This window comes from Gymnodraco acuticeps, unplaced genomic scaffold, assembly GCF_902827175.1.
Source record: "Gymnodraco acuticeps unplaced genomic scaffold, fGymAcu1.1, whole genome shotgun sequence".
NCBI lineage: Eukaryota > Metazoa > Chordata > Actinopteri > Perciformes > Bathydraconidae > Gymnodraco > Gymnodraco acuticeps.
In genome coordinates, this window is record NW_022991525.1 from 3,223 (window position 1) to 15,000 (window position 11,778).

The following is an 11,778-nucleotide window of genomic DNA, read 5'->3' on the forward strand; positions in this document are numbered from 1 at the left end:
ATCCAATAGTTCTTGAGATATTCAAGTTAGATCACAGTTAGAGGACCAGGAGACTGACAGTACCATCCATAAAGCCAAGTCATTACAACAAAGAGTCTATTTATTTTTAATAGAATTAAGCCACGGACACACCAAGCCGATTTTGGCCGTCGATGGATGTCAGGCCGACGATGAGCGTCCTGTCGCCCTACTCAGATTGGTGTGTCCCGCACCGTTGTGTCTTTTTGTTTGTTTATATCACGCAGTCTGTTCTTCTTCTCTCGGTTATCACGCAGTCTGTCTTCCGGTTGTTGCCTGTTTTGAATGACGAATACACACTACCGCCGCCTGCTGGTAAGGAGAGTTATTGCCACTCACGCATGCGCAGTTCGTACGTGCTTCTTGGCCGTCGGCTGAAGTCTTTGCGGTGTGTTCCAGTGCGACTGTTGGCCAAGACGCAGGAGACGTGAGACGACACAACAGTCGGGTCTGTCTGTGTGAGTTCTTTGGTGTCAGCTTGGTGTGTCCCTACCTTAAAAGCACATACATGTTTATGATATTTAAACTCTGAAATCAGATTTTTCTCTGTGTTTCTACACACATATTCCACATTGATGCCCTGAGGTCACAAACATAATTAAGATAGATACATAACAGAGAGAAAAGGGTATAGAAAGTACATTTTTGGACTGATACATTATCACAAGACCACAATCTTCAGTAGAGGGTTAAATTCCCTTTTGGTAAGTCACAGTGCAAAATAAAGAGTGTTTCTCCGACAGTTCTCTCGCTGCAATGTTATTTTTCTCACCAGGAAGCCGTATCGAAATAGCCAGAGTGCTGAAACCCTCAGCAGAGCAGCAGGAGCTCCTATAACCTGATTGACTGACTGATCAATTACAGTCCTGCGTGTTTGAAATGACTGATGTGGGGAAACTGATTGACAGTCGGCGGGTAAAAATAGACCCTGAAACCGTGATGGAGACTCAAACCGGAGCTGATGCTTTTCCCTGCGGAGTTTCAGTTTCATGTGTTCGTCTCCCTTTGAACAGTTCAGGTTTATTTGGATTCTGCGCTTCACATCCGGATTGACAAAAGAGAATTAAAAGAGGCGAAACAAAATAGGGAGCTTATCAATTATTCATGAGCCTTTCCCCGTCCTCCTCCCCCTCCCTTTTGAAGGTGATTCCTTTTTATTTCTCACTTGGGACTTGTCTCTCCTTCTTCTCCTTCTTCTTCTTCTCCTCGTCTTTGGGCTCTTGAATGATCCCCTCCTCCCAAAACCTGCAGCATGTTAAGAGTCGACTTGAGCGATTTGTTTACCCTGTGAGATGTTAGATTTGTCTCTTGTGACAGCGTCTCCGGGGATTTATAAAATAACTACAGCAGATATTTCCCTGACAGCAGGGAGGAGGGATGACATGAAACACTCCTGATTTGTAAACCTTCTTCTCTCGTTTCTTTCTCACTTCCTCAGATCTCACGGATCGGCCTGATTGTTCACAAAACCAAATCGCAGGATTTCCAGGTGCTGGCGGGCTCAGCAGGGTTCCTCATGGCCGCCTATTGTGTCGGTAAGAAGCTAAATGAGGACTAACGGAGCTGTTGATCCTCACAGGGAGGAGATGGTAGCCTTTTTATCCCCAAGGCTGCCATCTTCCTCACTGTTTGTTTCCTTTTGATCTCTAACCAAAGCAGAATTTGACGCTGTTGTCTTTGTATATCTTTCATTTCGAGTCCTGTGTTACATAAATGAACATCCACATAATTCACAAATATCTCGTTCTATTCGATGTTCTGATAAATGCTCTTCCCCATGAAAAGTGCGTAGTCGCATGTTAACATCCACCTCTTTCTACCCATAAACCCTTGGTGTCACTTCCTGTAGTTGCACAGGCTAAATGTCCCAAACATGTCCTCTTTATTTTTTCGTCCATCCGTCCCATTCTCGTGAACGCAATATTCTAGAAAAGTCAGGAAGAAATATCTTCAAATACGTCCCTAACATCCTCATAGACCCAAGGAAACACTGCTTTGATTTCAGGGGTCATTAGGTTCACTGCGACCTCACAAAAACACTCTTCTGGCCCATAACGCTAGAATCAAAATACTGATTAGGACAATGTGCAATCTGCTGCTTCCAAATAGTTGGATATGCCCTAGAGCTGCAGATATCATTTGATTAATGTCTAGATCGAGCCACAGAAAGACAATTGCCAACTATTTCATGAATCAGTTAAATGTGCAAAACCATTATGCAAAAAGGGTAGAAATTGCCCCCCCCCCCAGATGTGGATATTTCCTGCTTTTCTCTGTTTCATATCATATTAAAGTGAATATTTGGGCTTGGACTGACGAAACAAGACATTTATAGACATCCCCTGAGACTTTGAGCAAATGGGATGGTCATTTTTTTTACTGTTTTCTGCCACTTTATAGAACAAACATAGTCAGCAGATGAAAAGACAATGGAAGCAATGTTTAGTTTCAGCCCAGATTTTAGTTGTACAATGCCAGATAGATTCTTGCTTCTACGCTCATCCACATCTATACAAACCTTATTCCAATAAAAGTTTAAGACAGAACTTTTGTTCTTTTACGTCTTGTGAAACCTGGAAAACTGAGTCTGATTATTTCTCCTAACGTAAGAGTTTGAATGTTACAACCATACCATAATCTCAGACTGGAAGCAGTGGAGACACACATTTCTTTCGTGTTTAATCCAGCAACCAGGGGCCGACTGGCCATCTGTAGAATCTGGAGAACCACAGAACGGCCGGTTGTCAAGGGCTGTTGACGGCCGGCCAGCCCTTTTAAAAAATAAATAAAAATTGTCTAACGTCATCATTTGAGTTGCGCTGACGGCCGACAGAGGGCGACAGCGGCCGCGCTAATGCAGTTATGTGGTTCTTATCTGTCAAATAATCACACACGAAGAAGAAAAAAGACCGGCCACACGAAGAGAAGGGATTAGACGCCCCGGCAGACAGGGAGAATGAAAAAACATGGATACAAATCAAAGAAAAGAAAAAGAAAAAGGTGGGGCCGAGAAGGCAAGAGTAAAAAAGGTGAAGTCACTCGCAGGTGAAGCATATACATGTCGCAAATTGACAGACCTTTTTGGCAGCAGCGCTGCTACAAGCACTATCAGCAGCAGCTTAGAACAAGTGCAAGATGATGAAGAGAATGATGAGGGCGCGAGTTCAGATATACAGCCAGCCTCCTGCGTTCATGATGAGGGACAGAGTTGAGCTGCTGGAAGAACCAGCTCAACTGGCACATACAAGTGCAGGGCAAGAGCAAGAGGTGGGTGAGAATCATACTTTCTAACCTTGAGACCTCAGACATCGGGAGCATTTCAAAACCACCGCGGGGGGGGGGGGGGGTGCTAGTGGATCATCGCCAGAGCTGTATTAGATTAACATTAACATGCTTATTGTTTATTGTAGTGGTAAGTGCACTACCTTGCGGCCTGTAGCACCATAGGAGTGAGCGGAGGGTCGTGTTGTCGATTCTTGTTCTGTTTTCTGTGACTATCTGCCTCACTCTCTCAGACTTTGAGTTGCGCGCTCTGCTAAAGAGACGCGCTACCATGGAAACCAAACAATGGTGTAGCTGTATTAAAGTCCGAGTGGAAACAGTCCTGAGTAAATCTGATTTTGTCAGAAATCGGGAGAAATGCGGGAGAAATATGACCCCGGGAGGAAACCGGGAGAGGGCAATGAAATCGGGAGTCTCCCGCGAAAATCGGGAGGGTTGGCAAGCAGGGGCAGCGCCAGGGGGGAGCTAGGGGGTGCTGAAGCACCCCCAGGATTGCCAAAGCACCCCCTAAGCACCCCCAAGAAATATGTGTTTATTTTATTTTTTTCAAACACTATTATTATTATTTTTATTAAATTAAATCAGAAAAATGATTGATTACATCAATGCAAATGTGAAACAAACAAATGTTTGACCAAAAACATAAAGCCAACACAGGTGACACCCATTAGATTGTTGACCTACCCATAGGCTAAATTACTTTGTGACACTTGAGTGACTTCCTGTTAGCTGGAGCCCCACATTATTTGCTAACAGCAAAGTGACAAATTGATCGTTTTTTAGTCCTTAAACGTCCACATGTGGACACTCAATCAAAACCACATGAAAGTGAGAGGGATTCTGCACATAATAGGCCTCTTGAGTACAGCTTACTTCTGGGTCTCTGTGTTTCATTCAAGCTCTGCTCTGTGTGTGTGTGGCACGAGCCATTTTGTGTGCGTGCGCAAGCGAGCGAGAGAGAGAGCTCGCGCACCGGTGGGTATCTACTGGAGATCGTTGTGGTTAGCATCTGGTGCTAGCTAGCCAAGCTAACGGATATAAGGAGCTTTTTCAAGAATAAGGTGGAGGGAGAACTATCTCCTGTCAGACGGAGAGTCTCAGATAACCTCAGCTCAGGTGAAGTAAAGGACTCTCAGTGTTTAGATAGTTAACTTTAGTCTAGTTATCTCAGTGGGTCTCAAACGGTTTGTTTTAAAAGGGGAGTGATTTGTAAAATATCTATAAAGAAATAGAAAATCTGTTTACAGTTCTGTTTCATATGTATGTTGAGAGATACAGTATATCCATAGATCTCTTCATTTTGCTCTCAAAGTGCACCAGATTGATGCTTTTAACTTCAATATTTAAAAAAAAAAATCTACCCCACTAGAGAAGGTGAGGACCCTCCTAGAGGAGGTGAGGTCCACACACCACTTGTAAAAATAGCACTTTACTCCTGCTTACGCCGTGAGCTGATTACCGAGCCTTCATTGTAACAGTCGCGGGTACACTGTGTGTGCGTGTGGGGAGTGTTGCAGTAGAAAATTCAACTGTAGCGCTGGTGCATTAATGGGAAACCCTAAATGTTTGAGCACCCTCTATGAAACGTCAAGCTACCCCACAGCACCCCCTAGAGAAAATCTCTGGCGCCGCCACTGTTGGCAAGTATGTTGAGAATTATCCCTTGAACTCAGTGGCGTTTTCTCCTGGAGGCCAAGGGAAGCCAGGCTTCCCCTGTTTTTTTGGATTGTAGTTATAATTTAAATAAATAAATTAAAACACTTCGTTTAGTTTCGGTAATTATTCTGCCGGCCCGTCTCTCCCCCATTCTCATTGAGTATTTTACAAAGAGTGAAACAGCGCCCCCCTAGATGTTATGGTGAAACAGTAGATTGCACTCTCTGTTGCGAGAGGAGGCGAGCCAAAATTGGCTTCCCTTGGTGAAAAAAATCAAGGGATTGACCAATCAGATGAGGCTCACGTCATGCCTCACAATCCAATCAAATCGCATCAACTTCAGTTCGTACTGTAACTGTCATCACCGCCCTTAAAAAGTAGCAAGCAACTGAAGCAAGTGCAATTATGGAGGGTGGAGATTTGGAGTATTTCATCAAAAATAATTTTACTAAACTTCCGCTACAGCAGCAACTAAAAATGAAATCTGATGACAGGCCCAAACTGGAGCTGTGTTCAGAGAGGGAAAAAGGAGCGAATCGGACGTAAAACTTTAAATAATAAACAGCGGATTTCTAACATTTGACATTTCATGTGACTGGGTCAGTTTCCAGGGCTGCATTTTAGTCCCAGTCCGCCCCTGCCAGCAACCCCTCTGAAGCAACCAAACAGAATATAACTAATTGTATACCTGTTCCCAAGACCATTTCACATTAAAAGCCTTTTTCAAATAAATCCAAATCGCCAACTTTTTAAGATTTAAGGGAAACTTAATACTGCACTTTTTATCAGCCCATAGTGGTTTCTCATCCTGTGGGAAAGCATGTGATCTTTTATTTGAAGTTGCAGTGAATCATAAAACACGAGTAACCTTGCGCAGCAGCATTTTGAAGTCACGGCTTCTGCTTCTCGACATGCCGGCCACGTTCCGTGTTCTGTAAACCCGGATTAGATAACGCGTTAGGGGATCGCCATCAATATGAAGCTCAGAAACCTAATGAGTCATGTTCACACACACACACACACACACACACACACACACACACACACACACACACACACACACACACACACACACACACACACACACACACACACACACACACACAGACACACACACACACACACACACACACACACACACAGACACACACACACACACACACACACACACAGACACACACACACACACACACACACACACACACACACACACACACACATACACATACACACATACATACATACACACACACACACACACACACACACACACACACACACACACACATATACACACACACACACACCACACACACACACACACACACACACACACACACACACACACACACACACACTTCTCTCTGATATTTGCTCTCTGGCATGTTCTGATCTCCATAACTGAAATATGGCAGTAATTGGCAGTGTGTGTGTGAGACTGACACAGCTAAGGCTGAGCAAAGAAACACCCAGCGATTGAAATACTAATGTGGTCACGGAGTGTGTGTGTTCAAGTTTTGAAGTCCGATTTTAACAACCCACCACCAGAATTCTGAAAGGGTCCGGTCGTCTATTAGTCAGTCGACACCTTGTAGAGCCTCACGACAAAAAGAGTCACTCTCATCTACGGGTTTTCAGGGAAGTTTCAAAAGCAGCAGACATTTGATTGTTCTTTTGTATGATGATCAAAAGAAGGGAAGACACAGGGGCGGCGGGTGCTGTAGGCTACGGAAGGCTAAGCCTTCCCAAATATTTGTGTCACTGCATCCTGGTAAAATAAAAATAATGTTTGTGTCTTTGACATTAGCGCTGCTATGCAGCCACCTGTGCCCTGTACTAAGCCAGTTCATCAGACCCTGGATATGTTTGAGTTATCTTAACTAACCCTAACAAACGAGATCTCGCTAAGCGGTCCTACGGCGCTGGTTATCAACTCGGTAAATCAAGCCAGGGTTTCTCTCTCCAGCTGAGAGCGCGTTCACGTGAAAGGGGCGGGGTTAGCTACATTTGACCAATCACAAACAGGGACAAGTGTACTGACAGCGCAGCGTCATACTTCATTAATGAAAAGTAAACTAATATTAGACAAATATGAACTTTAAACATCCATGATGACTTAAACATATAATCCAGGATACAAGCCACATAGTTGCACCTGCAAGGAGAATACAGAACAACTGGTTAAAAAATAACTACCGGGTGTTTGAAAGCGTATAGTTTTATGATATCACTGCCCCGTCTAAAACACGAGTGGATCTGACTTTAATTACATTTGACTCGAGTGTTTCGTCAACATAATGTGTTGCTTAAAATAATACTTCTGCATACAGTATGTGACACTGTAAGTGTTGCACGGCCAGATACGGCTGGAGAAGCTGACTCAGATAAAGAAATGTGATATATTATGATATTATATGAATGATAAGTGCGACACGTCGGCGTCTTCTCTGCATACGGCAGTTTAAACTGTATTTCCTTTATCCTATAATATGACTTGATAGATTTAAACTCCGCACACTGAGCTCTGATTGGTCAGCAGGCGGTGCTTTCACTGAGTTGATCTCTTTTCTATAGACGCCTGAGGCACGCAGCGTCAGGTAAAACAAGTTATTCAGCCTTCCCAAACCTGAGCCTCACGCGCCGCCTATGGGAAGACATCTCTCACAATGCTTCTGGTTCTCTGACAGAAAAAAATGGTGTTATCCAGCTATGTGGTCCTTATGCAAGAAATTGCTTAAAAAAGCATGTGTTAAAATGGCCCTTTTATGTTTCCTAGTGTGTTATATAGGTGCATGTAAATGGTCTGCAAAGGCTAAAATATCTCAGTTTCCTCCAGAGGCAGTTTTTCTCCCCGCCTGAAACTCCTCCATTGGACTCGTTTGTTGACTTCCAGAACATAGTGACATCACTATGAAACACGTGCGCTTCTATTGGCTAGCGCTCCAACACATAGTACATGATAGACTAAGGGGCGGGACCATGGATGTTTAATAAGAACTGGATTCAGCGTGGGAGGCGGAGTCTCGTTCTTTCCTATGAGAGCTGCTCATTGGCGCATGAAGGCAAAATGGCCCAACTTTTGAGAGAGCGAGACGTCACAGATTACCCATCATGCCTGGCTGTCAGAGCAGAATAACCCGTATGTGCACTCATAGAGCATGTGCAGTTGAGTTGCCCCTTAAGCCCCGCCCCCCGAGCTTCCACTCTCAGATGCGCGTTCATAATGCCGAGGAGAATAACTCTCAGAATAACGTTATTAGCACATTTTACAACTTGAGGACCGAATGTTTTTAATAAGGGCTATACAAGTGTTCATACTGGGTAGTTTATTTAGTTAAAAAAAAATTATCCAACGAGTTACAGACCACTCTTTCCCCATGTAAGTCAATGGGAAAAAGTGTTTCCGGGCCCAGCAACCCAAACGGAAGTGTACTACCGCCGTTTGGCCACAACGAATATTTTCCTCAGAGTCCGGCGCACTTCCTGGGGGCTTGGGCCGGACAGTTTCTAATAATGAATTCCTACAGAATGTAACTCAGGAAAACCACAAAATGTAGTTCATCCAATGCACAACTGTTCCCTTAAATGTACAATGTCCCCATGTGATAAATCCAAACCGAAAACTCAAACAATCAAAAGGTTCCTTAATTGAACAAACAATCAAAAGTAGTCAATATATTTGTACTTGGAAGTGATAGTAAAAGTGTTATTGACTACAATTATAATAACTTAGTCAGCGTTAATGTCCAGTATTTAGTGTTTCTCTCCATCAGCTGTCAGTCGCTAAGGGGCTTTCACAGATAGATTTAAAAAATACTCAACATATTTGTACGTAGAAGTGATAAAGAGTTTACGCATAGTGTGCATGTTTTGCCCTCTTGCGTCTCTTTCCACGAGCTGTCAGTCGCCCTGCAGCCACCTGTCAGTCGCAGCGTTGACGAATTCGGCCACAGAAACATAAATCAGACAGAAAACATCCACCCATCAGCAGTGAATACACAACAACTCCAAGGCCACGGACGGAGGCTGAGTGAAGCTCCTCTCCTCCGCCAGACGCTCACAAGGAGATGTCACTCTGAAAGGCCATGATATCTTGTTGCCTTGGAAAATGTATGTGTATCGAGCTCTGTAAATAAAAAACCGACATCACACTCTGCCTACTGATGTGTCGGGGAAGAGGAAGACGGAGGGATGAAATGCTGGACTTCTCTCTCTAAATCTGCTGTCAGTGAATCACTTACGTCTGTGTGTTGACAACAGAGCTGTAAAACCAGGACAGTGATGGATGGCTTTATTTAAAGAGGACTTCAATCCAGTTAGAAAACATCCTTTCTGCTCCGTTTTATCTTCCACATGTGGAAACTCCAGCTGCAGGAGTTCTCTGATGGTTGAAGAAATGGAAACTCTAGTGGTTCTTCTTCTCCGTTGTGATGAATGCTAATGTTTCAGCGCCCTGTGTGTGATTGGTGGATGGAGTATTCAATATTCTAAACATACTCAGAGCTGTGTTGAGTGGCTGCGAGAGGATCAAATGTGATTTATCAGGCTACTTCCTTCAAGTGAACATGGATATAAAACATCATGTTATCACTTGGTTGTGTACAAACCTTAACGCTGCACCAGGTTTGTCTGCGGAAATATGGCTCCTCAAAATCCCTGTGAGAGGACTTTGCAACATCCTCTGCCTTGCATTACGTCAGAGGGATTTAATGTTGATAGGTCAAGTTTTCTCTTGTCGCTGTCCTCACTGCTTATTAACTTGTTGATGACAACCTGTAAATGAATTAGGGTTAATGGGATGAATGTATAGTATGTCTATATAGTTTAAAGTGAGGCTGAAGAGTTGTTTTCTGCTGCAATCCCACTTTCACCCTTTGAAATGTCTTAATTCAAAACACGAATGATTTTGCAGTGGTTTTAACCTTTTTCAAAGCTGTATATTAATTATTCATCTCTGTCTGTGTGTGTATGTGTGTAGGTGCGGTTGGCGGAGTGTGTGCGCTGGCTAACGTTCTGGGCCGCGAGGTGTGTGAGCTGGAGCGTCTGTGTGTGTCGGGGCGCTGGCAGGAAGCCAGAGTCCTGCAGCAGCGCCTCATCGAGCCCAACGCCGCCGTGAGTACCATCTGCTGCTCGCTGCACGCTTTATCTGCCGCCGCCGCACAGAGAAAACTCTCAAACAGCGACAGACTGGAGCGTTAGTCACATGAATCTGAGCTAAAACGGATCTGGAGTCCAGAATAATCTCAAAGGTTGCATTAAACCCCAGAGAGCGAAGCTATTAACCCTTGTTAATACAAATACTATGTACAATTGCTAATACTACCTTGTACTTAAGTGTATTTAATAACTTATTTTATTATATTCTTTTATTATAATTAAGTCCTGTTGAAAAAAGGTGAGAACTACGAACAAAGTGACCAAATTACGAGTTAAAATCGAAATAAACGTTACACAATTTGAAAAGTGTACCTGCTGAGACCGTGGCTTTTTAAAATGAAGTGTGGCTGAATCTTTTATTAAAACAAATCAGAACTTGTACATTTTCGAGACACAGAACAAGCAGGTTGAAACCGTTAACTTCAAGACCAAAATGTGTGTTTTAGTGTAGATCCACGAGTAAACGTCTACAATATAAGAAACTAAATAATAATAAGACAAAGGCTGGCTCGTAGCAACAGCACAAAGTTGAGTGTGATAGTTGAGATGTGTGAGGAGACACCACTGAATAATCTGCTTCAGGCTACATATGTGTGTGTGGAGGTAGATGTGTGTGTGTGTGTGTGTGTTAAATGTCACTGCCCTAACCGCATCAATCCACCACGCAAACACTTCCTCACGCTGCAGCAGAGACATCCAGAACTCAGAAATCCTTCATCTGTCACACAGCGGGGAGATCTACAGTGTTTAATTAAAAGAGTAAACTATATAAAAAGACAACAAACACATATGTACTCATCCATGGTAACAAATATAAGCAGCAGCATTATAAAAACGAGGTAAATATAAAAAAGAATGAGGTGAGTGACTATTGTAGTGTGTGAGAAGTACATAATCCCCTATTAACTGTGCGTTATATTGAGTATTGAAGTAGCAGCCATAGTAACTACTATAAATACTGTATAATACATTATATTGCATTAAACGTCACTCAAATATAAAGAAGTGATACATGACAGGGAGCAAAATATGGATAATGAATAATAAACAGGTGTAATTTGATCAGAAATTCTTTATTAGTCCCATTGCGGGTATTGTTGACATCAGTGGCGAGCCGTGACTTTTATACCTAGCCCTCTGACCCCCACCCCTTCCCTCGAGTTATTACGTCACAGCGTATACTTCAGCGGAATATCAAAACAACGGCCCGGGGTGCAAAACGCATCAATGACAGCGACCCTCTACCACTCAAAACAACACCTGTAAATAACTCTATTTGTGTTCTTTGAAATTGAAAAGGATATTGTATTGTGTTTGTTACTTTCGTTGCAGTTGTATGTCTTAAGTGTAATTTGGCATGCTTTTATTTTGAAGGCGAGTTTACGCTGTGTACGGGAAGTTGTTGTTGCTATGGAAACAAGAAACGTTTCACAGCGGGCGGAACTTGTCATAATGTCCGCGATAATAAAGCCCACCCATTTAGAGTGAAGATATGATTGGTCAATTGTACTGTCACTTGACATTACTCTCTCTTCAGTTACTATAGCGGGCCCTCTGTGAGTTCACAGCAGGACCTCCAATCAGCTCCCGTCTTCACCTCGCAGAGACGAGCTTCTTTCATTTAACCCTTCACATTCAAACAGAAACTGAACGGGCAGATTCAAA

General features: G+C 43.2%; 1 protein-coding gene across 1 annotated transcript in view; it reads left to right on the forward strand.

Moving 5' to 3' along the window:
- Positions 1-1,456: 1,456 nt before the first annotated feature.
- The window catches only part of hoga1 (4-hydroxy-2-oxoglutarate aldolase 1), a gene marked incomplete at its 5' end in the record, with an annotated part of 12,118 nt that continues 1,796 nt past the window's right edge, over positions 1,457-11,778 (forward strand). The window contains 2 exons of the mRNA XM_034197082.1: positions 1,457-1,553; positions 9,935-10,068. Of these exons, the coding sequence (XP_034052973.1) occupies positions 1,457-1,553; positions 9,935-10,068 (231 nt within the window). The remainder of the gene's footprint in view (positions 1,554-9,934; positions 10,069-11,778) is intronic.